The 28000-nt window shown below is 33.1% G+C and overlaps 1 protein-coding gene across 3 annotated transcripts; it reads right to left on the reverse strand.

The window, feature by feature from the left end:
* Positions 1-27989, reverse strand: LOC132746562 (DNA polymerase delta catalytic subunit-like). 3 transcript variants are annotated; one of them, XM_060735786.1, is made up of 25 exons: positions 27863-27989; positions 26526-26627; positions 25021-25103; positions 21767-21883; positions 19349-19521; positions 18643-18736; positions 18178-18346; positions 16550-16794; positions 15845-16011; positions 14694-14939; positions 12886-12996; positions 11971-12162; positions 11325-11413; positions 10752-10868; positions 9939-10052; positions 8804-8951; positions 8029-8124; positions 7035-7172; positions 5593-5765; positions 4623-4775; positions 4212-4314; positions 3593-3725; positions 3146-3259; positions 1754-1904; positions 2-720 (listed from the first exon to the last, which is right to left on the reverse strand). In XM_060735786.1, the coding sequence occupies exons 2-25, from the start codon at positions 26606-26608 to the stop codon at positions 624-626; spliced, it is 3306 nt and encodes a 1101-aa protein (XP_060591769.1). In that variant the 5' UTR covers positions 26609-26627; positions 27863-27989; the 3' UTR covers positions 2-623. The 3 variants fall into 3 exon arrangements, with proteins under 3 accessions (XP_060591908.1, XP_060591769.1, XP_060591845.1); XM_060735862.1 differs by lacking the exon at positions 27863-27989 and adding an exon at positions 27601-27729; XM_060735925.1 differs by lacking the exons at positions 25021-25103; positions 26526-26627; positions 27863-27989 and adding an exon at positions 23482-23551 and having other exon boundaries at positions 1-720.
* Positions 27990-28000: the final 11 nt, after the last annotated feature.

Raw genomic sequence — 28000 nt, forward strand, 5'->3', positions numbered from 1 at the left:
ATAATCAACAGTTCTGTATACAAAATACATGTAGCACTAAACACTATACTATAGGCACTTGAATCTTCTTGCTAATACACAAACTCATTTTAATTCCAGATACTATTGCAATAAATAGCCATACGTGACTAACTAATAAAAGTAGAAAAAAATGATTCATATAAATCAGTATTGCAAACTTACATGGGCTATTTGATTGAAATGTTTATGTATTGAGTTTCAGCTTTTGCAAAAAATATGCTTTGTACTGGATTCACATCATTCACATGTACACAGAAACAATCAATGTTAATATTCCATATATAATTCAATTCCTATTTATGATCCACCCAACACTATGACCAACATTCAAATACATATATGAACACATCACATTGTTGGTCTCAAAACCTTTTAGTTATTTCAAATACATTGCACATATATATACGATCTGAAGAATTGACATTGTTGGTCCTAACCGCCATCAAAATTGAGACCGATACTTCAAACTTCCATGTATGACTGAAGAAAATGAAAATGTTTGGTCCTCACAAAACCTGTTCCAGCAAATATCCCTAAACTTTCAAATGTCTCCCATGTATATATATCAAATGGCACGCACAGTGCCTATATGTATATTTGGGCTACCAGTCTGGGTCACCAAATCTTAACATGAGCTTGTCTTGATCTGCAAGATCCTTTTGTACTTTCTTCCTCATGTAGAATATTGGACAATCTCGACTGAAAATATACAATATTTGAAATCAGACTTATAATACAGAAAATAGACGTCTTAATTGCAATTTAATCAATGAATTTTGAAATGTACATTTTTATCTTACAGAATTTTGATGATCAAGCTAAGCTTAGCAGTCTTCAGTCTAGCCAGTCTGTAGGGACTTCCAGCTGAATTGACCTTACCCTTTATATAACCTGCTGAATAATGTAATGGATTTGTTCTGCTTTTCATTTCGGAGAGTCAAATCAACTTATTAGGGATTTCAACATGACAATGTAACAATAGTTATAATTTATCACAAAATACACCAGTCACAAATGTTCAGTTGTATCAAAATAGTCAACATTTATATCAAAATTCCATCATTCATGATTGCTTAATAACTGGTCTATACTCTTATTTTCAATTTATCTGACCTTCGACCTCTATAACTTTGACTAAATGGACAAGAATTTTGCCCACAACACTTTGCCTAAAAATGTTAAACATTTCAGCCAAGTAATCCCTGTTATGTATGAAGAAATGTGACCTTGACCTTTAACTTAAAGACTTGGTTCACATACAACACTTCATCTCTAATGAACACTGTGTCAATAATCCAATGCCAATTAGAGATAAGAGTCTTGACTCTTAATATAAAATTTCTCGGTGACCTTAACATTGCATACACTGACCTGAATTACGGTGACAATACTTAGGTCTCATATAGTGATTAATATGTTTTGGTGGTTAAAACTGGTGACAAAGGTAAGTCACTGTGTATGTATACTACAATACCAAATTGTCCTTTCAAATATAAGGGCATTTTAATTTAAAAAACTCTTAAAACTTCAAATGACAATATAACAACCATATTCTAACAATGTTTTGAATCTCCAATTATCAATAAAATTTGTTTGATAAGGTTATAATAGCCATAAGCCATGTACAGATGTCAGGTCTTCAATCTAAAAACATCACTGTTATCACAAAACAATATCACAATAATATTTCCTATGTAATAAAACAGTAATTCAATATAATGAAATAGTTCACCTAGTACATAGAACATCCTCATGTAGACTACCCGAGCATCTTTGACATTGGGTCCACAGACGGGAAAACTTCTCCTCTAGTGCGTTCATCGTAGAAATCTCCTTCTGATAAATCTCTGATTCTTTACTCTTACAGTGTTTGCAAACAGCTCCTGAATTATATACACAAGTTTTTTAATGGATAAAGGTTTACATTATTATCCAAGACTAAATAAACGGGTAATTAAAAATAACTTTTCCACTAAATTGTTTCTTTGTTAAAAAACCCTATGTAACCAATCCAAGACTATGTTTATGAAATAGATAGCTTTCGAGAGAGCTGCGATTAATGTATTCAAAAAGGGGTGGGGTCTAGTCCGATTTTAGGTTTTATATTTTGTTTACCATGTGTAATTTCAGCGTTCAACAACCATGTAAAATAGCTCAGATTGTTAATTAATATTGCTTGTAAATGTGAAAGTCACTTTAGGTATTTCCAAATTAAAGAGGTGAGATACTGCCACATTTACTTACTGTGACACTTCAGATACCCTTGAAGTAAATGTATTAGGTAAAAGGGGGTACCTAAATGAGGACCACCAAACTCTTGCCAACTAGAATCATTTTTAGTTCATGTTTGGGGACCATGATCATGAGGAAATGCGTAATATGCCTGTGGTGCTTTATGTATGGCAATACTTAATCCTGACCACCCTTAATATCTTTAATAGATTTGTTCAATTTTTAATCTGGGTGCAAAACCAGTGATTATTTTTAGGTTACATTTCAAAATATATACTGACTAAATGGCACTCACTGATCATGATAGGCACAGGTTACATGGGTATTATCTACTGCCACCAGCAGGCAAATGGTTTAGTCAGACAAAAACTGTAGTGGTCAAGCAATTACTTTCAAGCTTTACTGGTGGAGAAATTGATAGATCCCTACTCTGACCTTTTATTTGGATAACAATAAACTTAACCCCAAACATAGACATGTGCTCTGTTGTTAAGAAAATGTTATGAAGAAATTCTTATTGTATCCACTTATCTGATAATAAGAATTAGACAGGTCAGGGATCTATGCATACCTCAGAGGCCACTTCCATTATCAATTCAGGGCACAACAGAAGAACAAATGAGCTCTTGAAAGCTAGCTGGATAACTTTCCTACTTGAAAGAATTCAAGGTTTTAGTCATGATAAGAACTAACAACAGTGAGGTAGCTACATAGATGGATTATTTTATATATTCAAACAATTTTTTTATCAGAAGAAAACACATATTAATTCATTTCAGACAGCATGGATGTACAGATTAATATGGCTTTATACTGGCAGCATAGGATTGCAATAGAGGCCACTAACACTCCAGAGATTAATAACAACCTCCAAAAAACACCACAAACTTACCATCATTATCTAGAGGTACTTTGCATCCTATACAAGAACTTTTTTTCTTAGCAAATGCCATCAAACCTCCAACCTTTGAAGTTACCACAGTTTTTGTTCTAGTATGCTCACCCTCTGTAAATATATTTAATAACCAATGAAATGTCTGAGGGTGTTGTAGAAGTGTCTGTGATCTTCTAATTTACTCCACATACATGTATGACAGAATATAAAATACTTTAAAAAGTATACTTCAAGTGTATATAAATATGATTATGCCTTATTTCTATATTTATAACCCTCTTTTTGTTTTGTCAACATTACTTGATAGTAAAATTCCCTGACATTTTCTGTATTTCCAAGTTTCCCTGACCAATTTCAAATTCCCTTGACTTTTCAGTACCTTAAAAAAAAGTCATTTTTCCCCCCGACTTTCCCTTGATTGTTAAAAGCCTGTGTGATACTTACTAAGAAGTACAGATTCAGCTTTCTTTTCTCCTATAACAGGTTCAAATATTCTCAGTAAAGGTTTAGACAGCTGGTTTTCTAGGTAGTACTGTGTATCAATAGGTATATTGTTCTCTAATACATATATAGGATCCTAGAAATGACAAAAAATATTATTGATATCTTTTTTTACTAAAACAGAACTAAACAGATCAAAGATTTCATATTGCATTTGTACACTAAGTACATCATCACAAAGTATATAGAACAACTTAAAGAATTAACTATAAAGTCACAAGGAGTCAGCAATATTACTTGTCAAATACATGTACTAATAGAATATTATTTTAAACACTGAAACACAATTTTCTTTTTCAACTTAGTTTCTAGATACATGTAATAACAATTATCAAGAGCTCATGTTCACATGTTTTAAAAATATTCAAAGTCAACAATTTAGGTTGCTATAAAAATTAAGAGTTAACTCCCTTGTGAAATAGTAATTACTTTGTTGTTAATGCTTAACAATTGTGACTTATCAAATGCATTCGCTATGTTGACTTTTTGACAGTATGTGGGTGTTCATTTCTATATTTCAGTACATGTGTTTATACAAATTAAAACATATATAACACAATACCTCTGACTTGAGATATGCAGCTGTTTTCTTAGCAGCAGCCATGATAACATAGGGTACTCTGTCACCTAATTGTGGAGCACTGCCAGGATCTCGTTTTCTCATTCTGTAAATCAAACATTTGTATATTATGATTAATTTTTAACTTAAAGTTTATGTAATTAAGTCAGGAATGTTTTAATGATAGCAACAGTAGCCTAGCAACATAGGTAGCCCACATCAAAGGAATGGAATGTCTAATTATAACAGTTCGCTAAAGTTGGCAACAAAATCCCATGAAATCAAGAATTATTCAATTTTAAAGTTTCCCTTTCTGTTACAAATGCTGCAAAGTCCATCCCTTGGCACTCAAGAAAACCCATGTACCAAACCCTTTCCCCTCCCCGTTTTACACAATGGGGTCCCTGGACTTGCCTGTTAGCTAGTTCCACATGAGCTTGTTTCCCAGCATAGTCATCTTCTGTCTTTGTTAATTCCTTTGTGATAATAAGATTTGATATATCTATTCTGTTACATAGGAGATCAGATATTGTCTGCTTAGCATGTTCTATGGCTCCATCTGGGTTCCTGAAAACAAAAACAAACAAAAATTATGTTTATGTTTGATAAATCATACAGCTTATATCTTTAGGCAGCCAGTAACAAAATTAACATTATCATACTTTATGATGAGCAATTGAAAGATATATCATGAAACATATAAATCATATTCATATCAAACTTGAATTTGATTACCATTTAAAATATTATTCTGCTCATTTCAGTAGGGTTTTATCCATTTAACAATGATTTTGTGAACAAGCCATTCACTTTTAAGGCAATTTACTACCACATTTATTTCATACAAGCATTTTGGAAGTAATTTTTTTTCTCAAAAATTCAAACATAATTTTTGCAACAGATATATTGCTGTACACACTTTAAGTAACATCAACACCTTTGCTGGTGAAGGAAAACCTTAGATGACTTTATTTCTGGCACAACCTGGCAACTACCGTCAAAAAGCCAGATGGAAAGCTTTGTCAGATGAAAAAATCAAAAATACCCCTGTCAAATATATCTATGTATCATAATCATGTAGAACATTAATGCAGTATTGTCTATACAAGGGCAAGTTTCTATGCACAAAAAATGTTTTCATTAGTTTGAGGGCTTGGTGCGAAAGGGTTGTAACTCATAAATAAAGGAGTTGCGACCCTTTCACACCACTGAAGTTGTCCATTTATCAAAATAATGTATTTCGCTGAACCAAACTAAATATGATCTAAGAAATCATTAATATCAATATTTACAAAGAATGAAAAAAAAAAAAACAAACAAAAAACAAAAAAAACAAAAAAAACAAAGTGGCTTCACAGTTTATCTTTGTGAGCAATGATTTTACCTGTCTATGAGAAGAAGTTGTAGACACTGGTTGATCAGGTTGGACACTAGAGGACTGTTGTCTCTACGTACTGTCTCCAAACCTTTACAATCCATCTTGTCATATTTCTGAGGGTTTGTCCAGTACAGACCGGCATATCTCTTCTTGTTAATCAACAGGTAAGGGAAATATACCTGGAAATAAGTCAAATGATACCGTCATTCAATTCAATTTTCTCTGTTCTTCCTGAATATGTGAACTTCTAAAACAATTCAGACTTCCATATTCTGGAATATGAAAACTTCCAGAGATAATATATGAACTAGAACTGTGTCCAAAGGACACCAATGCCCCCACTGTGCAGATGTGCACCGATTTAAGAGGAGTTGCGTTCACAAAATTTCTATCTGGTATATAGTGAAAAAAGCAACAAAGGGCCATAATTCTGTTAAATTTGGTTGCAGTAAAAATTCTTTCCTTTACCCATCTACACATTAAGGTTGTTCATCCCTGGAAGTTTAAGCAAAATCTGCCATCCAGTTTAAGAGGAGTTGTGTTCACAAAATTTCTATATGGTAAATAGTGAAAAAATCAACAAAGGGCCAAAATTCTGTTAAATTTGGTCGCAGCAAAAATTCTTTCCTTTACTACCATCTACAATTTAAGGTTGTTCATCCCTGGAAGTTAAAGCAAAATCTGCCATCCAGTTTAAGAGGAGTTGCGTTCACAAAATTTCTACATAGTATGTAGTGAAAAAATCAACAAAGGGCCATAATTCTGTTAAATTTGGTCGCAGCGAAAATTCCTTCCTTTACTACCATCTACACATTAAGGTTGTTCATCCCTGGAAGTTTAAGCAAAATCTGCCATCCGGTTTAAGAGGAGTTGCATTCACAAGATTTCGGGACGTACGGACAGACGGACAAGTGCAACGCTATATGCTCCCCACTTTGTGGGGGCATAAAAACTTTCTTGCACGAAAGAATAAAAATACATAGCTGCTGTGGAATTTACCTTTTGATTTACAATTAAAAATACAGCAAAATCTAAACTTAATTTTGATATAGTAAAAAAACCTATCAAAGACTTCTGATGGTGCAAACAGTAAGTAATTTAACTATTCATGGTCTCAAGTTGTCACTCACGTTATTGGACAGAAAAATAAAAAGACTTTTGAAAAATTCACAAAAGAACGAAAAATTCAGAAAATTTATTTAAGTGCTTCAACCAGAAAATAAAGCATCTGAAGGGTAGCGGTGGCCTAGTGGTTAAAGTGTCTTCCTATCAACCCATAGTTCATAGGTTCGAACCCTAATCTGGTCATGACCATGTTTCTTCATATAACACCTTTACTGGTTGGTTCCAGGAGGTGGACTCGAAAGTGATTTATATAAGTTGCAAGAACTTGTTTCACCATCGAGCTTTAAGAAATATGTTTAAACCAAATAAACATGTAAAATTACCTTCTCAAATTCCAGTTTAATAGGTTGGATGAATTTTCCTGAGATATAATCTGCCGCCTCTTGTCCTAACTTCATTGCCTCCTCTACTGTACTTACACCAAACTTACACATCACAGAATCTGTGTCTCCATAGATTACCTATATATGTCATAAAGTTAACACATGGATAACCTATATATGTCACACAGTTAACACATATAAATTAAATAACACATATAAAACTCATTATGCCAAGAAAATATAATAGACCAGGTTCCAGTATCCACTCCCAGACAAAAATGGGTTGGTTCATAGAAATATCTTGAGTGAGACTAAATAAAGGATTGGAGCACCACACTAAATACCGTATTCCGGTATATACCGGACAAGGCGCTTGAATCGTAAAATGCCAAAATCTTGCTTTTTTACGCAACGGAATGAACTTTAATAGGTCTTATTCATCTTTTCACACTGATTTGTGTATGATAATGCATGAAAAATGTTAAAATCAGCGAAAAAAACGATATTTGTCTATTTTGTGATCATGATTTCTGCAAGCGTCTAGAGGTACTTCTCCAATCCTGTATTGAGCTAAATCCAAATATCTTTAGTAAGTGTAACAATTTAACGAGTTGAAAAGCTTAAATTAAATTTTACCATCTAAATAAGAATTTAAACATTCTGCTACTGTCTATTAAAAAAAATATGACAAAAGTTTTATCTTCCATTGGAAGGAAATTTTTTACTAAATCATGCAGCATATTGGTTTAATTATGTTTTACGCAAAATGAAATGAGATTACAAAAGAAGATGACATAGGCATAGAAGCAGTAAAACTAGAATCTGCCATTCCAGTTGATAGGCTGAGATTTGTAACATTAGGCCACAACTTCTCTAAAGGATGATTCCTTTTTTTGTGTGTGTGTTAAACAAATAAAAATATGACTAAATAATAATAGCAATTTCAATCTTACTAAATCTAGTTATTTCCTTTAAACAATAAAGAACAATTTACCTTTGCATTGTGTTTATATCCATTCTCTATTGTATATGTCTCCTCGACATAGTTCTTAGTTTGTTCAATCATCATTCTACCAAATGCAGTCACACTCTATAAAATAATTCATATCTCCATAATAATGTATTGTAAATTATTTATTATTATACAACATTTGTACAATGGGCATATCCATCTTTTAATTTGAGACAATACATTGTAAGGTTTGTCATTCAATATCAAAATATTTTACAGCCAATAGTTTATAGTGTCTGGTAAAGCTTAAAAAGAATTGCACACTGGTATGGCACTTTACTTGTGGCATGTATCCAAACATCGAAAAATATTTTCAGAGTCACTCATCGTGCAGGACGAGTAGCTTCTAAATCCAATGTGTAGGCAACATTTTTCTACTCGTTCTGAAATACATCTCGTAATCACGAGCGGACAAATGGAATTTTCGATCTCTGTTATTTGTCATTTCCTTTAAAAGTGTCCTAACAAATGAGTCCTAGTCTTACCCGATTAACATAAAAATTTACTAAGTTACCAAAACGGCTTAATTTAAAAAAAAAAAAAACATGTCTGAACAATTGGGCTGGTTTCAAACTTTTTCTTACTTCACTCCTGTCACATTGAAGCTGGCATGCTGTTTCTCAAAGGATAACTTATTTTCAATTATTTTCTATCTATGTTACAACATTTTTAAAATAATTCAATATCAAATTACTTGGTAAAGAATGCAACTTACAACCTCTAATTAACTTATAAACTAAATCATATAATAACTTACTGACGAGATTTCCAAGCAGGGTAGTTTACCGACTTGTGCACCAGTAAAACCATACACAGAATTAGCACTGATCTTCAAAGCTAACTGTCTACCATCTAACACTTTCTTCTTGAATGGATCTGTCTCGTTCTTCAGATCTGTTTTAGCCCTACAAAACAATGATAAATCATAACCTTTTTCATGTCAATAGTTGTATTTTTTTTTGGTCACACCAACACTGTTTAAGACATATGACATGCCAATTTTACTAGCACAGGAAGACTTTAGATGTTGCACCCTACCTGTATCGTGTTCTCAGGCACCTTAGTAGAACCACCCACCTTCTGTACGCTAGCAAGATTGATTCATAACATTCATTATATGATACAATCCCAAAGTCCCTAACATTATATACTTTTATAATTCTTATACATATTTGAAGTAGATACCTTAAAAAGTAAAGAAGTTATAATATTTCTAAATGAAAATTGTAAGTACAAAGGGAGATAAATCTGAAAATATTGCTTCAAGAATTTTGAACCTTGTTAGGTAAGATGTGGTTGATGATAAGGAATATGTATTTGAAGTTTGAGGTAGATACCTTTAAAACTAAAGAATTTATAGTAAAAAAAAAAACATTTTTCAAGTAAAAAAAATCTTTGTTCATGGGGAGATAATTTTTGCAATATTGGTGCTAGAGTTATGAACTCGTCACATAAGATGTGGCTAATGATAATGAACATGGGGAGATAATTTTTGCAATATTGGTGCTAGAGTTATGAACCTTGTCACATAAGATGTGGTTAATGATAATGAACATATATTTGAAGAATGAAGTTGATTCCTTATGACATGTATTAAATAAAGAAGTAACAGTAAAGAGTAATATTTTTTAAGGAAAATTCTAAGTTCAAGGGGATATAAATCTGAAAATATTGGTGCTAGGATTATGAACTTTGTCACATAAGATGTGGTTGGTGATAAGGAACATATATTTGAAGAATGAAGTTGATACCTTAAGAAATGAAAAGGTTATAGTGAAAAATATTTTACTGCACCAAAACTTTATAATCTGAAATCTGGACGCAGACGCCGGGTGAGTAGGACAGCTCTCCATATACTTTGTATAGTCGAGCTAAAAATGAGGACAGCTTACTTCTTTCTTGCACCCAGTAGATGCTCCAAAATTTCTGGGAGTAGACCTTTCCTTATTGTGGACTTCACAAAATAATGTCCACATGGTGTCTTTATATACTGATCAGGGGTCAACCTGTAAATTATTAAAACATTCTTATAAAATATAAGTTTAAATAGCACTTTTTTTTCCCAATAAACATATTATTTTTTATCATTTGACTTATCGCTTGCTTATTGCAGTATTTATTCATTCCATCAAATATTTTGTTCCTTGAATAATGATTTATAGTGGTGTTGTTGGTAGTTTTCACTCCGGATCACGGCAGTTCAGCCATCAAATCATTCCTGGGCAAGCTATAGAGCAGTTTACCAGTATTAGTTGCCTTCACTTTTGCAATGAACTGATAACTTCTGTACATGCCAGAGGAGAGGTACATTGAATTACCATAGAAAGGATTTCATGATCAGTCACAATGAAAATGTTTGTTTGTTTGATCAGGTATTACGTCACACTAACACAGTATAGGTCATTTGGCGATTTACTGTTTGAGGAAGACCTCAAGTGCCCTTCCGTGCATTATTTAAGGCATGAACGGGTACCTCAGTAAAAACCACCGACGTTCCATATGCTATCTGGATAGCTTCCTCACATGAAAGAATCCAAAGTCCCTGTCGGGATTCGAAACCCACAGCGGTGAAAGGGAAGTGGTTTGAAGTCAACAACCTAAACTGCACCCTCCGGGAAATGAACCTGGGTTGCACAATTCACAGTCCAACACAATACCTATAGAGGTAACTAGACTGCTAAATATGTTTTACAGGAATAGCTTACCCTTCTTTGTTAATGGTGTTCTGGTTGAGTAGTGAGGTATAACACAGGTTGTGAGCCATCATAATAGATGGGTATAGTGAGGAGAAATCCAGGGTGGCTATTGGTAAATCGTAATAACTGAAATAGAAATACATAGATCTGTAAGTTTGCATTCTGACATAGTAGAAATATGATAAAAACTGTTAGTAGAACATAGCATGGAACCCAATCTATTATTGATGTTCTTATTTTTTTGCTATGTCTGCATTGAGTCAAAATTGCGAACTTTCTTAAAGTTTATGTGAACAAAGCAAACAAATTTAATGTAAACTTTGCATGTTTGATTGAACTGGCTCAAAGATGTTTAGGGTTAACATTGCTTGACCCCACATTACCAAATATTTTCAGAATACTTCTATATAATAGAAGTGTAATAACACAGAGTTCGAGTATACATGTCAAACAATGAAAACTGATTGTTTAGAAAAATATAAATGGAGTTTATACTAATTAATACTTATATCATATTTATTAAGATAAAAGCTTCAAGCATATCTTTATCAAGATTTCTTATTCTAAAAGTAAATCATTTACCCTTTAACAGGTTCAATTACTGTGGCACCCTCATATTCATCCCCAGGATCTATTTTCTGTGCAGGTATCAATAGATCTTGCTCCTTTGCCTACAATGTCAAAGCATTCCATGGTACAAAATAGTTCAAAAATCAAGTGTAAAACATTATCATCATCATTTCCAGCATATCTTTTTTTAAAGGAGGACTTTTGTATTTATAAAAGATTTTTGTTTCGCATCTTGTATTATAAAATTTTTTTGTTTCACATCTGGAATTATAATTCATTCATGTATAGGAAATGTTTTACACAAACATGAACTTAACAGTTAATACATACTCTTCTAAATGACTTAAACTAACATATATTAACTACTTTGAACAGTCAATACATAGATAAAATTTCTGGCTACCACTGATATAGTGTCAAGCAAAATCTTAACAAATAACAGTACTTGTAATATATAATACATATGCTGAATGCAAAATCTTTCAAGGAATTTCCAATAGAACCAACAACAGTTAGGGGGAATTCATTGGCAGTAGGCCACTTTAACCTTTTTACCATTAATGTCCTCTTGTATATCTCCCCTAAGCCATGAGGCACAATTTTATGTAAATTTAATGAAAATACAAATTTAACATAACATTACGGAATACACACTTACTTTTCTTAACAGTTGTGAAATGACCTTGATCTGTTGCCCTCTAGACAATAAGTATGTAAGGGGGACACCTGTAACCCTCGCCATCTCCATATAGTTGATCACACACATAAGTTTATCCAGCAATCTTATCGGCAATATGGCGTCCTTCAAACAATATACTGCCAGTCGACGCCTTGTCTGGTCATTTCCATGCTAAATACAGAATTTATTTTTTTTTATATAAGATTCAAGAATTATTACATTTATAACGAATCATACTGTTACTTCAAGCATTCTATTGACCATATTAAATTCATTCAACTTTCAGCTTCATGATAAGATAATAAATTAAAACAGGGAAGGGAATGTTTCTGATTCAGTTTTTTTGATGACAGCATTGGCATAGTGGTTAAAGGGTCTGGCTCCAAACCCAGGGATCATGGGCTTGAACCTTACTGGGGTGAAGACCATCTTCACCACATATAATACTAATTCTGGCAGAAAGCGAACTCGAAAGAGTTGTTGAAAAAAAAAAGCTTCAAGCTTTCAATATAAATCATGATAAAATAAGTATGATTCTTATTTTAATGCTCAGTCTAACTACACACAATATAGTTAATTAATATGAAGAAATAAATTCATTCTTTGTTTTGATAATACTGGTCACTATAACATTTATGTCATGCACCTAGACTATAATGTTAAATCATAATGTAAGGTAAATGCTTGAAATTCATTTCCTCATGTCTGTCAATTGCTTAACAAAATATGGAAATGCCTTAACTCCTCTTCAAAAGAATAAAGGCATAACTTTTTACAAGATGGATGAATGCAACATTAGCTATTTACAATCTTATACCAGGACAGAGATCCTGAAAATATCTAGAATATCTAAACAACTCTTAATATCTTAAAAGCATCTCAATTTTGTTTTACCTGTAAATCTGTAATAATGGAATGATGTACGTCCTCTTTTTGTTCTTGTAGAAAGTGAAATGATACGGCGTTCAGAGAATAAGATCTCAACTTGTAGTCACGGAACAAAATCTGAAATAATGAAAAATGTTACACAACAATCACCAATAACTATTTAAACATATTTACAAATGGTAACTATATTATTTTTCATAGATTGTCAAAATTATTTAGTGAGGAGTTGTTACTGTAGTGTGACTAGCCTGGAACAGAAACTAACACTTAAGGTTTTCTCACTGTAATGCTTTCCCGCCAAAAAACTCTTTATCATCGGCCAATATCGTAGCAAATTGGTTTTTCCGGTACATTATTTTTTCAAAATCTTGGATATTAGATTACTTACAATCACTCATCCTTTATTGCATTGTACTTAATTCCTGTTATGAACGATTACAATTCTTGAAAACTGGAGATTGTGGAAAAAAACCTGACCAATTTATTACGATTTTGGCCGATGTTAATACAGTCTAACTTGCCCATGCGACCACGTGTATTAAGCGACTTTTGTCTTAAACGACCACTTTAAATTCCACCCGATCATTTTCTCTCTATATCTTTAATGTATTAAGCGACTTTTGCTCAACGCGACCAGCGACCGCTAATTAGTCACCTAATTGACATCAGTCTTTTCATTAAACGACCACTTTTACCTGTCAAGTAATTGTGTTTTAGAGAACGCCACCTCGTTATGTCACAAGTGTCAACAATCAAAACACAACAATAAACGTGTGAAAAACTCTATTTCTCATACCGTTTTAGCGTATGCAAATGGAGATAAGTATATGCGTGACGTGTATTATCCAATAATATCGGATAAACAATGCAACGCTCCGCCCATACTGAGATGGTGTATACGCTTCGCTTGTTGACATTTAGACTGCATTGAATTGACCTTGAACTTGATCAGCCATTAAATCAATCGTAACAAATAGATGTAGTTTGTTTATTTCAAATGAAAAAATGCACAACAGAAAACATCTTCACTAATAGGGTTTTCGTGTTGGAGACAAGGACAAACAACGGAGAAGTTAAAAAATTTTGGAAAAAATGTCAAACATGTACGTAATGGATCAAAACTGTTTTTTAAATAAATATCAGAAAGTTATTTTTTACATTTGCATCCATTTAGATTATCGGACAATCTCACCGAATAAAAAAGATGTCATTTATAAATTTTGACTTTTTTATCATGCTGACTGTCTTAAGAGACCATTTCATTAAGCGACCATTTTGGGTGTTTCCCTTGCCCGGTTGCTTAATACACGTTTGACTGTAATTCATTGGCAGGAAAGCATTACAGTAAGAGTACCTTAACTTTACAGTATCTCATCTTAATAAATATATAGATGAGCTTTCGGTATCTTTTTGTCAGATACTAAAGGATATTGATATAGAATTCCCTTAATTCAAATAAATTAAGGCCCATAATAATTAAATAATAATTGAGATACATGTTACTGGTTGGAAATTAAAACTACATCACAACAAAATTTACTACAATGTGTAAAGTTTCCCCATCATTTGTCACTTACTGGTACTTAAAGAGCATTTTATAGAATGCTAAAATATGACTTCATCTAATGCATCAACTGAGATTATTTATCAAGATTTAAAATAATGCAGATAATTTTCTCAAATTTTAAAAATTACACAGCAAGGATGGCTTTAAGCTTTAATTACTTTTTATTGCACAGCTATACCATTTTATGTAAGCTAGATTTTCAGGACAAACAGTGATTAAGATTCGACAACATATATTTTCAACGCACCTGTAATAAATCTAATTGCACACGTCCTTCAATATTTATCACTTTATTTTCTCTTTTTCCCATCTGTTTGCTCTGTATGGTTGACTCTCTAATGATCGACTTAATGTCTCGTATTCTACCAAGGAATATAAAGTCGGCCACCTTCAGATGATTTGCTCGGTTTATTAGATATGGCAGATCGAAGTTCTGTATATTATAGCCTGTGATTATATCTGGATCCACCTCTCTTACAAATGCTGCCCATTTCTGAAATTTGAAACACTATCCTTGAAAACTTTCAATTAGACAATATATTGCCAACTTGGTTTATACAGAATTTATTTTAGTTCAATTGTGTAGGAAGCTACAAGCCTAAAGACACCCATTGAATCTCTACCAGTCATAAAAACAGTACTGAGCAATGAGTAAACTAGGAAACAATGACTTGCCCCTGACCAAGTTTGAACCCTTGCCACTAGTGATCATTGAGTCTAACATATTAACCACTCGACCATGTCACTACACATAGCGAGCTAATGATCATATCCTGTTTTAAATTCTTGACCTGCATCTAGATGATGCAGCAATGATGTGTCAAACCAGAATGCAAAGTTTTCATTGCTAAGAAAGATTTAGCATCACAATGAAATGAATATTCTGTCATGTTAACAAGACAAAATGATTATTATTTTGCTTTGACCTATATTTTGGATTCTTTGTTGTTAGGTTTAAAACACACAGACACTGACACACAGGTTTTATGGCCACTTTCAGGCTTTATTTGTAGAAGCAGACCTCAGGTACTTCTCCTTGTATCATTTTTCAAGCATGAAAAGGCACCTGATCAGAACCAATGACCTAAGGTAGCTGGATAACAACTTTCGAAGGTTACTGGTGGAGGAAGACATCAGGTGTTCCTCTGTGTATTTTTTCAGGCACAAAGTACACTTGAGTAGAACCACCAATGTTCCATAAGCTAGCTTGATAGCTTCCTCCCATGAAAGAATCCAAAATCCCTGGCAAAAAACTAACTCACTGCGGTGAGGGTCAAGGGGTTTGAAAAGAAACACTTGGCCACCGACGCCCCACGATTCAAGTCAAGCATTTCAATTAAAAAGCCAAATAATAAGAATAGACACCCTTTCCTTTTTCAAATTTTTTTGTTAACTTACTGATAACATTTCTTTCTCTGTCATGTATGACAACACTTGAGAACCAATCACTGGAGCACATGTGTTCAATGTGAACACGTTTCTGATAAATGGGGCGTGTTCACCTTGTCTGATAACCATGTTAGCTATCTGAATAACCGGATCTTTATCAGCCTCCGGAAACACTCCTGCAAATTAACGAAAAATAGTCAACGAAAATTTATCAATCAAATACATAAACATTCAGTTGTTTATTGTTCAAATATTAAAAGGTATTATGACAAATCAGCAAAATCCATTTACCTTTTCTATTGTAAACACATGTCATGTGATTACCAATCCCAACTCTGGATTAAATGAATCTCATTATCGAAATTGAAAAATTAAGTAGTTAACACTATAGACATTGGTCAGACTGCATGAAAGAGAAGTTGGACTGGCACTTCACAGGTGATAAAGGTTGTAAACTTTCTGTTCAAGCATTTCATGTATAGAAATAATGAAAATAAATCTAATATTTAAATTTGCAATTTATAAAACCCGCTTAATAGAATCTCTGAGAAAAGTTAAAAATTCACTTTACCTCAGACTAATCTAGGAAACAAATGTACCCTATTCTTAGTAAAAGAAATACAATTGGTATCTTTTCTTTCAAAATCCTTTAAATGTACTACATACAACATAGTTTCCTTTACTGTTTCTTAAGTCCTTACAAAACAATCTTACCTTTTCGTCCAGCACATTCTATATCAAAGCTGAGGATTCTGAATGGAGCAACTTTTGACCAATCACCTTCAGGTATATGTGAGACAAAGTCTTGCCAGGAAACATCGAGCTCGATCTGGCATCGAGATTTCAGAGGTGGTCGCTTGGCATCAGATTGGTTCGAGTTTTCCTTGTCTCGAAGGGAGTACTTTCCTGCAGGTACCTCGATCCAGTTACAGCCCACAACATTACTGTCTACCATAAACCTTATTAAGGAAAAGAACTGACTTAGCATGTGCAAGCTTTATGGAAAAGTAAAGATAGAAGTTGCTTTTCACAGACGAAATTTTTTTGTCAATTATTTCATATAGATAACAATTAAATGACTATTAATCCTTAAAGGTAAAATACATTAAACTTATAACAAGAGCTGTCAGTAGGACAGCAACGCTCGACTATTCTTAGTGCTTGATAGTAAAAAAAATGCTTGATACAGTTACCTCTTCCTGTAAACAGGTTGGGGTCATGATGGTGAACAAGTGTGCAAAGTTTCAAAGCCATATGTCAATGGACTTTGAAAATATTTGAACTATTACAAAAACTTTAACATAAATTCTAAGTCGAAAAAGGGGCATAATTCTGTCAAAATGCTTGATAGAGTTACCTCCTCCTGTTTACAAGTTGGGGTCATGATGTTGAACAAGTGTGCAAAGTTTCAAAGCCATATGTCAATGGACTTTGAAAATATTTGAACTATTACAAAAACTTTAACATAAATTCTAAGTCCAAAAAGGGGCATAATTCTGTCAAAATGCTTGATAGAGTTACCTCCTCCTGTTTACAGGTTGGGGTCATGACAGTGAACAAATGTGCAACGTTTCAAAGCCATATGTCAATGGACTTTGAAAATATTTGAACTATTACAAAAACTTTAACATAAATTCTAAGTCGAAAAAGGGGCATAATTCTGTCAAAATGCTTGATAGAGTTACCTCCTCCTGTTTACAGGTTGGGGTCATGATGTTGAATAAGTGTGCAAAGTTTCAAAGCCATATGTCAATGGACTTTGAAAATATTTGAACTATTACAAAAACTTTAACGTAAATTCTAAGTCGAAAAAGGGGCGTAATTCTGTCAAAATGCTTGATAGAGTTACCTCCTCCTGTCTACAGGTTGGGGTCATGATGGTGAACAAGTGTGCAAAGTTTCAAAGCCATATGTCAATGGACTTTGAAAATATTTGAACTATTACAAAAACTTTAACATAAGTGGTTACGCCGACGCTCGGGTGACTGCAATAGCTCTACTTATTCTTATCGAATAGTTGAGCTAAAAACTAATCTTAATGAGATTTGATGATTTCTGTTTTATACAGACTCCAAATTAATTGAACTTAAAGTTACCTTAAACACTTATGATTTTTTTTCAAATGATTTATTGTAAGTTAATTTAGAGATTCAAACATGTTGTGTTCAGAGACATATACTCTGGAAAGCACCCTTAGTTAATACCCTCAAGCAACGATACATCACATTTACCTTTATTTAGAAATTCAAACATCTTTCTATGACCATCGAATATGTATTTGTTGCATACATCAATTCAAATATTCAGAACCTATATTAAGTTTCTTTTTTGTTATGTTTTACCTTATTTCAAAATCAATGTTAGACTCATAAGATTGGAAGCCATATTGTCCGTAACCAGGGCAGTTAAAACCTTGTTCAAGTAATCTCTTGGCTGGAGCTATCAGACGCTGTAATGCCACTGTTATCTTGATAAATGGTATCTTTCTGTTGCCATGGAAACCATAAATACCTGAAATTTTTGAAAATAATTTTTTTTTAATGATCCTTCAAAAGCAAATTGATGGAAAAAGTACAGCGAATTTCAATTCTGAGGCTTTTGCATAGAAGCTAAATTGTTCCATCAATTATAGAATTACTTTAAGTTACAGCATAATTTGCAATGCCATCTTTCTGTTTTGCGGAAACACTACTGGTACCCATAGAAAGGAAAATTTTCACATCATGACTATTATGGAAAGCCAACATTTTGAAGCAAATTCATGCACAACTTTTTATTTTGAGAGCCATGATAAAAGTTTTACTTACTCTCTTTTATAACAAGTTCAACACCAAGAATGGCCCTCACTATTTCTTCCTTATTGGACCTAAGATCACCCATAACAGCAGTGTTCAGTGCATCCTGGGAAGATAAATAAGTTTATATAGGTTGTGTATCCATGTAAACAAATAAGGATGAAAGGAAGAAAAAATAAATATTTAAATGTTTTTAAATTCTTTTCATATAAATTTCTTTTAAAGCACTAAAAGTTGTCATATTACTCAGCACCATCATTTTATGAAGCTCTCAATTTCCCAAATACTTACTTAAAGATCCTGGAACTCAATTTTTTTATGGTTTTATAGCATAAATATAATGCTCAAATGAAGATTTATCAATATTGTAAGTTCCAAAAAGCATTACTTGTAAAGTTATTAGCGAATTTACAATGCATTTTAATAAAGGGAGGTAATTAGAAATTTACTTTCTATAGAGTCTTAGTCAAATGTTTCAATAAGAAATAAATGCATATATTTTAATTATTACATATGTGGACAAATAGTTGCAGTACATATTTTACATATTCTTTGATGTTTGAAAATTTCATTTAAGTGTGGTAACAACCAAAATTACAACATACAGGATCTTTAATAGATGACTTTACACATCTACACATGAGAAAACATTCTATAAATTGTATATAAACAGATGAACAATGTTTGAAATACTCTTATATATATATATCACACTAACCATAAATTTCTTGCAGTCATCTTCACTAAATCCTGGATATGCCGGTACAAAGAAGTATGGAGTAAAGCCATGAACGTGTGCAGTGACACTGTGACCTTCCATAGTTATACCAAACATGCGAACCACAGGAGTCGGACCAACTGTACAACCAGGCATGCCAGGCATGTGTTTACCTGTCAAAAAATGTTCAAATCTTCAAGTTCAACTGCTAGTTTACTATTTTTAACAATTTTAACAAGAGGGCCATGATGGCCCTGAGGTCGCTCACCTGTATATAGCCACCCCCCCCGGGGCCAATTTTACCCAAGGGCTTTTATTTGTTTATTTGAACAGACTTGGTAGACACCCATAAGTAGATGTTTCATGCTAAACATCTAAGTTCTAGCTCATTGGGTTTTTTAAAAGAAGATTTTTTAAGTTTTTACTATACACATATAGTTAAAAACAATGACACCCCTGGGGCAGGGCCAGTTTTGACCCCTGGGCTTTTATTTGAACAAACTTTGTAGATATTTACTTAAAGATGTTGCATACTTAATATCTAAACTCTAGCTATTTGGGTTTTTTCAAAGAAGATTTTTAAGTTTTTGCTATACACATATAAGGAAAATCAATGACCCCCGGGGCGGGGCCAGTTTTGACCCCAGGGCTTTTATTTGAACATACTTGGTAGACACCCATTAGAACATGTTTCATGCTGAATATCTTAGCTCTAGCTCTTTGGGTTCTTTAAAAGAAGATTTTTTTAAGTTTTTACTTTATGCATATAGGGAAAATCAATGACCCCCTGGGGCGGGGCCAATTTTGACCCCAGGGCTTTTATTTGAACAAACTTGGTAGACATTCACTAGAAGATGTTTCATGCCAAATATCTTAGCTCTAGCTCTTACGGTTCTTTAAAAGGAGATTTTTTAAGTTTTTACTATATGCATATAGGAAATATAAATGACCCCCCGGCGCGGGGCCAATTTTGACTCCAGGGCTTTTATTTGAACAAACTTGGTAGACACTCACTAGAAGATGTTTCATGCCAAATATCTTAGCTCTAGCTCTTTGGGTTCTTTAAAAGAAGATTTTTTAAGTTTTTACTATATGCATATAGGGAAAATCTATGACCCCCTGGGGCAGGGCCAATTTTGACCTCAGGGCTTTTATTTGAACAAACTTGGTAGACGCTCATTAGAAGATGTTTCATGCTAAATATCTTAGCTCTAGCTCTTTGGGTTCTTTAAAAGAAGATTTTTAAGTTTTTACTATATGCATATAGGGAAAATCAATGACCCCCCGGGGCAGGGCCAATTTTGACTCCAGGGCTTTTATTTGAACAAACTTGGTAGACACTCACTAGAAGATGTTTCATGCCAAATATCTTAGCTCTAGCTCTTTGGGTTCTTTAAAAGAAGATTTTTTAAGTTTTTACTATATGCATATAGGAAAATCTATGACCCCTGGGGCAGGGCCAATTTTGACCCCAGGGCTGTTTTATTTGAACAAACTTGGTAGACACTCACTAGAAGATGTTTCATGCCAAATATCTTAGCTCTAGCTCTTTGGTTCTTTAAAAGAAGATTTTTTAAGTTTTACTACTATATGCATATAGGGAAAATCAATGACCCCCTGGGGCGGGGCCAATTTTGACCCCAGGGCTTTTATTTGAACAAACTTGGTAGACACTCATTAGAAGATGTTTCATGCCAAATATCTAAGCTCTAGCACTTAGGGTTTTTTAAAAGAAGATATTTAAAGATTTTTCTTTCGGTTGCCATGGCAACCAGAGTTCCGCATGGAATTAAATTCTTTGAACAATTTTTAAAGGTGACCACCAAAGGAACATTCCTGTGAAGTTTGGATGAAATTGGCTCAGTGGTTTATGAGGAGATGTCATTTAAAGCAAAAGTTTACGGACGGACGCCGGACGGACGGACGCCGGACGAAAAGCGATCACAAAAGCTCACCCTGTCACTTTGTGACAGGTGAGCTAAAAATTCAGGGTTCATACAGACTAACAATGCAAAAATTCAAGCACTGTCTCCTATTTTCCAACACATGCATAATTTTTACCAATGATCAAGTAACTTAAGACAGTCTTAGTGTTAAAGCATCGTATGTTTAACTACATGAACATGTATATTAGTAACACATATACTGATTGATATTAATAACATATGAAAAGCAGTACATTATTTTTTTTTACCATCAACTTGCTACTTTTAACAGAACAGAATTTTTTCTGAGAATTTAACAATTATTTTCCAAAATCCAGCAAATTAACAGTATGAATAGTAAAAGATGCCAATTCTTTTAAATCATATGTGAAAATTCTAAAGACAATGAAAGTAATAGATTCTTAATAATTAATCTAGATAATTAATCTTAACTTATACAGAAAGTTTGCTATATGTTTATCTTAAGTTTTACCTATATAGTGATCTAAGTCAATCTGTTGAAATACCAAAGCATCTTTTTTAGGATCTATGGGTGGTACAGGAGGGCGAGCCCATTTCGCGCTCGTCAATTCATCATCTGGTCCAGGAGCTAAAATTTATTAAGATTCACAATAAAGTACATTTCTTAAATGTTACTAAGGATCTTCTTTAAATAATAAATATAAGCTGTGTGGATAGTGTTCTTATTCGTTTTTCAGACCCAACTAATGACAAGAGCGATCAGTAATCACATGTGTCGCCTCATGATGGCCAATTTCATGTTGGACAATTTTGTGACAGACGGACAGACAGACGGACAGTGCACAACAAGACTAACCACTTTGTACTGATCATTCCTGTAAAGTTTGGATAAAATTGCACCAAGTAGTTTATGAGGAGTAGTCCGGACAAGCTTTTGCGTATCTGGCAACACACAGAAAAAAAACACCTTTTTATCAAAGGGCCATAACTCGGCCAAAATCATTCAACCGGAAAACCCATGCAATATGCGCAAGGACTTGAGCTACAGATCAATCCTGTAAAGTTTCATTGAAATTGCATAAGTGGTATAAGAGAAGTAGTCTGGACAAACTTTAAAAATAAAAATTATTAAAGGGCCATAACTCAAACAAAAATCATTGAACCGGAAAATGCTGACAATATGCACAACTAGACTTGGTACTGATCATTCCTGTAAAGTTTGGATGAAATTGCACCAGTAGTTTATGAGGAGTAGTCCGGACAAGCTTTTGTGTATCTGGCAACACACAGAAAAAGAAACCTTTTTATCAAAGGGCCATAACTCGGCCAAAAATCATTCAACCGGAAAACCCGTGCAATATGCACAAGGACTTGAGCTACAGATCAATCCTGTAAAGTTTCATTGAAATTGCATCAGTGGTATAAGAGAAGTAGTCCGGACAAACTTTAAAATTAAAAATTATTAAAGGGCCATAACTCTGACAAAAATCATTGAACCGGAAAATCCTGACAATATGCACAACTAGACTTGGTACTGATCATTCCTGTAAAGTTTGGATGAAATTGCACCAGTAGTTTATGAGGAGTAGTCCGGACAAGTTTTGTGACGGACGGACGGACAGACAGACAGACAGACAGACGGACAGACGGACAGACAGACGACGGAGAAGTGATCCCTATATGTCGCCACTACTCCGTAGAGGCGACACAAAAATTGTATTTTTCCAAACATTAATAAAGTATCACTTTTCTAGCTTTAGTTGATACTCATTTTCCCCCCAATTTATCTAATTTTACAATAAATTATATAAGGTTGGTTTTACCCTCTTAGGTGGAACTGAATTGTTCTCAAAAATAATGGGGAAAAGTAATGTTGGAAATCAAAACATTACCATAAGTTAGTAGGAGTAGACACAAAAAGAGTGATCTGAGAGGCACAAATAATGTTCAAAGAAGAAGAAAAAGGAAGAAAAAAAGTTGCCTCTTCTGGGGCTTGAACCTGCGCCCCTAAGTTACACTGCAGTTGACAGTAGTTCTAGCCTATTTGAATACTCTTCAAAATAGAGGTAATGCATTAGGTGGATCATACCTTAAGAGTAAGACATGTTAGTTACAGGAAACTATATAAATACTAAACATATATTCTTATGATTAAAGCATTCAAAAATAATCAGTATATCAAGAGATCTTTACTCCTCATTTACATGAATACAGAAACTTAACTACCTTTTAATATGTGCCAATATCTAGGGTCAGGTAACAGAGACATTGTTATAGTCCGAGATATATGTATTATCTATTTCAACCTTTTATTGGTTTTCTTTTTTTTCTTTTTTGTGATTTTTTTTTTATTGGCTCAACGTTAAACTTCCTTGTTGAGGTATTGAAAATAACATTCTTATCTAAAGTGTATCATTGATTGAAACAAATACTTAGTATTAAATCTCTTACATTTTAGATTATGTTTTCAGTGATTTTATGTGGTTTAAAAGAACACTATTATATGTAATGGGTATAAAATCTTTTGGTTTTAAGATTATGTTTTCGGAGATTTTATTTTTGTTTATAAGAACATATTTTTTTTGATAGTCAACCATTTAATGTTTTGGTTTTAAGACATTGTCAGAGTAATTGTCATTTAGGTAAGAAAAAAGATGTGGCTGAAGTTTCCAAGAGGCCAAATGTAAGTTGAAATAAATTTACTCAAATACTCTTCAGAATGAAATCAAAATCAGTTCTAAGCTACTTCATCAATATTAAGTAGTTTTAAAGCTACTATCTCACACATTGTAAAAAATTGTTAAAAGGTAAAATTTCACCACAGACTTGTACATTTATATGGAGCTAGATGATAAATACATGTCTTGTCAGACGAAAAAACATCTAAATTTTCAAAGTGTTTGCTTTATTTATCTAACTGTAATTTTAAACCGTTGCAACGTTTTATTTTGTAAATATTGACCTAAATTATAAACACACCTGTTAACTATATGCAAGTTGATCAGTTTGTTTCAGTTAGAACAATTGTGTGCTTGGTTAGTTTTTTATCCATAATTGCGCAATTGATTGCTTCACAATATACCATTAGAAAATTATGTCAATAAAAAAAGACAAAAAAGAAGAATATATCTGGGCAATTCCATTTAAAACTGACATTTACATATATAGTAAGTTCTACCAGCATCAAACTGTTCTACTAGCTACATGTTAATGGGTGTGATAATAGGGGTGTTTTACTTCTATGCATATTTTATAACTGTCAATAAATATGTTGATATTTTTTTTAAATCTGTTTTGTGAGGGAGAGAGCTTTAAAGGTAGAGAGCAAGGAAGTTTTTCAAACTTTTCATGTCTTCAAAGTATTTCAAGGCACAGTATTTGTAACCTAAGAAAGATAACTTTTCCTTGAAACTGTATAAAAGGAAATAAATTTACTGTATAAATGCAAAATATGTAACAAATTTACTCTATATAAAGCATATGTGTTGTAGTAAGACAAGTGTGATTCAGTGTGGTTTTCCTTTTTTTTAACAATTGAGTGCTCCAATATTGTTTTTTTCCTCTTACTTTATCATAATTTAAAACTGGCAGTTTGTCAACTCCTGGCATATCTTCACAATTGAGCAGCCCTTTTTATAGCCTATACAACTGTATAAAAATCATGATTTTGATACCTTTAACACAGATCTGGGTACAGGTGACATTTGTCTCCCATTATCATTTTAATCAGCAATAATTACCCTATGAAGACCAATATAAAGTTACCTGATGATTCAACACCTTCCATTTCCATGTCATCCATTATTGCCAACTCTGCTTCAAAATCCATCTCATCGTCATCATCAACTCTATAAAACAATTACAGTCGATATATATATATATATATATATACAGGGTTGTCATTAAGAGGCGGCAGGAGGCCAAAATGCCTGTCTCAAATGCATTAATGGCCGCCTCAAAATTCAGAAAACACTCTTTGTTATGCATGATAAAGACAGAAATGACCGCCTCAAGTTCAAAACAAACCTTCTGCAAAAAATGTTAATGACAACCCTATATATATATATATATATATATATATACATTTCAATTAAAGGAACTCCACTGAGGTCAAAATGCCTAAAAAAACCCATAAAATTTCAAAATCTAACGAATATCAAGTGAAACACTATAAATGGACAAACCTGCAAAGGATAACAAAGAAATATAGTCAGAATTAAGGAATCAATGTTTGTACAATTCTTGACCAGTCTTGAGAGAAAAGCGTTGCAAAGCTTTTCATTTTTAGGTCTTTTTGTACAACAAAAAATTTTCATTCTGGAAAAACAGAGAGGGAATGAGCTGAAAATTTGCATACAAATAACTGGTCCAGACTTACATCAATTGAAACAATAATCTCCGGAAAAAATAATTCCAGTTCTATCATGTCAAAATACCTCAGTGAAGTGCCTTTAACAGTAGTCCAGATTCACATAAGTTCTTTCTTGCATTTAAATGAGTAAATGTCAGTGTATTTCTTAATTGCCTGTTTCCTTTCCTTTGATAAGCAAGAAATAATAAAACTTATACTGCTGTGTGGGATGTTAAAATGTTGTGTTTTTTTTATAAATTAGACCTGTTGACAGGACAGGGTGCTTGACTATTCTCAGTGCTTCATAATAAAACAAGAGCCCGGATATTGTAGAAATTTCAAAAAGGGCCATAATTCTGTCAAAATCCAAGTGAAAGTAATATGGGCTTTGGAGGGTGACCTCATATTATGATCTCAAATAAGTGTGGGAAGTTTCAACCAATTCCCTTCAGTAGCTTTCAAGATACCTACTTGTATGCAAAAATTTAACCTAAGTGTGATGATGACACCTAGGTGTAAATAGCTCCCAATATTCTTCAAATAGTTAAGCTAATCAAGAGCACTGCATGCAGTGTTTAGGCTCGTCTCTTAAAAATTTCTATGTTAAAATGGGGCATAACTCCCGAAATATCATTTTTATAATTATGCCCTTGTCTAACAACTGATCCATGTCATGAGAAATTAGTATTCCTAGTCTGATGTTGAATGGTGGGCTTCATTTAAGATTTTGCATGAGAACTACTTCAATGACAATAGGGCAGGGTCTGTGGTCATATAAATACTTTTTCTTCGAAACAGACAAGCTTAAAATGGTTTCATGGTATCTTTTTTTCCATACCGCAAATACAAGGCCCAATCATTAAAGCTAAAATGGAGAGAATAATGTTAAAATGACAAACACAGATAAAAGAATACTTACTTCTGTTTTTTATTTGGTGGTCCCCCTGGTTTAAATTTGTTCGTCGCCATTGAACCTTTTCCAGTAAAACCTTTTGTTGCCATATCTTTAGATATTCAGAACCTGAAATTTGTAAACAATTGAAAATATCTTATTGAAGATATTCTTTATTCTATAAAGTTATTTCGCAGACAGATTCTATAAAGTAAACATTATCCAAGCACAGTATTAATTTGACACTGACAAAGAAAAGGCAAACTGAAACAATGGCACAGGTTTCAGAGGTTTTTGCAACTAACTGCCGAAAAATGTTTTATTTTATGCCAGTAAGACTAACTGTTGAGCAAGGTTGTTTACAAATCGTTCTCGGGTAGGTAAGGGGAGCTACTCTCAGCGTTCCAACAAGTTTAACATGCAACACATCAATATTAATTTAGATCCGTATATTAAGAAACAGCGACGTATTTTAAAATTGTGTTGCAAGAGTTTTTCAAACGGAAGAAAACCATATAAAATAAATAAACAAATAAAATTCCCCCTCCTATTGCATTTTTCCCCCTCCAAATGGCACCAACCCCCTTCCCCCAAAAGTGAAAAAAAACCACTGAATTTGCATATGTAACATATTTGTATAGGACTTCAAAAATTATGTGTTATAAAATCATGAAAAAGAGAAAATAATTCTCACAAAAGTGACAGTAGCCAAATATTTTTCTTTCTGTTTATGTCAAATATTATTCTCAAAAAACATACAAAGTTTAAAAGAAATATATTTATTACTTTTCTAGAAATATGATTTTTTTATGTCATAAGCCCGACTGGGCATTTTCACCAGCCTGTTGATATTGTGTTTGAATTCCAGTGTTGATATTTGAAGTGTTTTAAATGACTTTAGGTGGGAACCTTACTGATGAGATTCAGAGTTATACTTCAGATGCAGACAAGCCCGAGAATGTACCTTCAATTTTTATATAAATTTCTCAAGGTTTATAAGTTTTAAAGAAGACTGGTCATCATAAGGTTCTTACACAAGATGAATACAATGTTTTGAAAGGTTCAGGTTCTACTAATACATGTATGGAAATAAGTAACATACGAAAAGAAACTTTCGGATTTATCCAAGCTTATGTTAGTCATAATTTGACTTTAATTTCCGAATCAGCAAGTCATTGGCTTCGAATTTAACAGTGCGTAATTTTCTTTTTGTTTACTTCTCGCGAAATTATATGACAATTGGCTAGAGGCATAAACCGATACAAAAAGATAATGAAATTGGTTGTAAAGTTAAATAAATAGTACATTTACATAAACATATCATTATATACAAACATAATGTTATCTGATTGAAAGAAATTTACCATGTAACACAACAACAATTTTTGCAGAATCCGCGGAAAAACAGTACGGGAGTTCACTACACTAAAGTCCGTAATTCCGGGACATGATCATTTTAGGTCGAACATCACTAAATATCCTCAAGCACACTCATCATCTAA

This window comes from Ruditapes philippinarum, unplaced genomic scaffold (genome assembly GCF_026571515.1).
Source record: "Ruditapes philippinarum isolate M1 unplaced genomic scaffold, ASM2657151v2 ctg512_1_1_1_1, whole genome shotgun sequence".
NCBI classification, from domain to species: domain Eukaryota; kingdom Metazoa; phylum Mollusca; class Bivalvia; order Venerida; family Veneridae; genus Ruditapes; species Ruditapes philippinarum.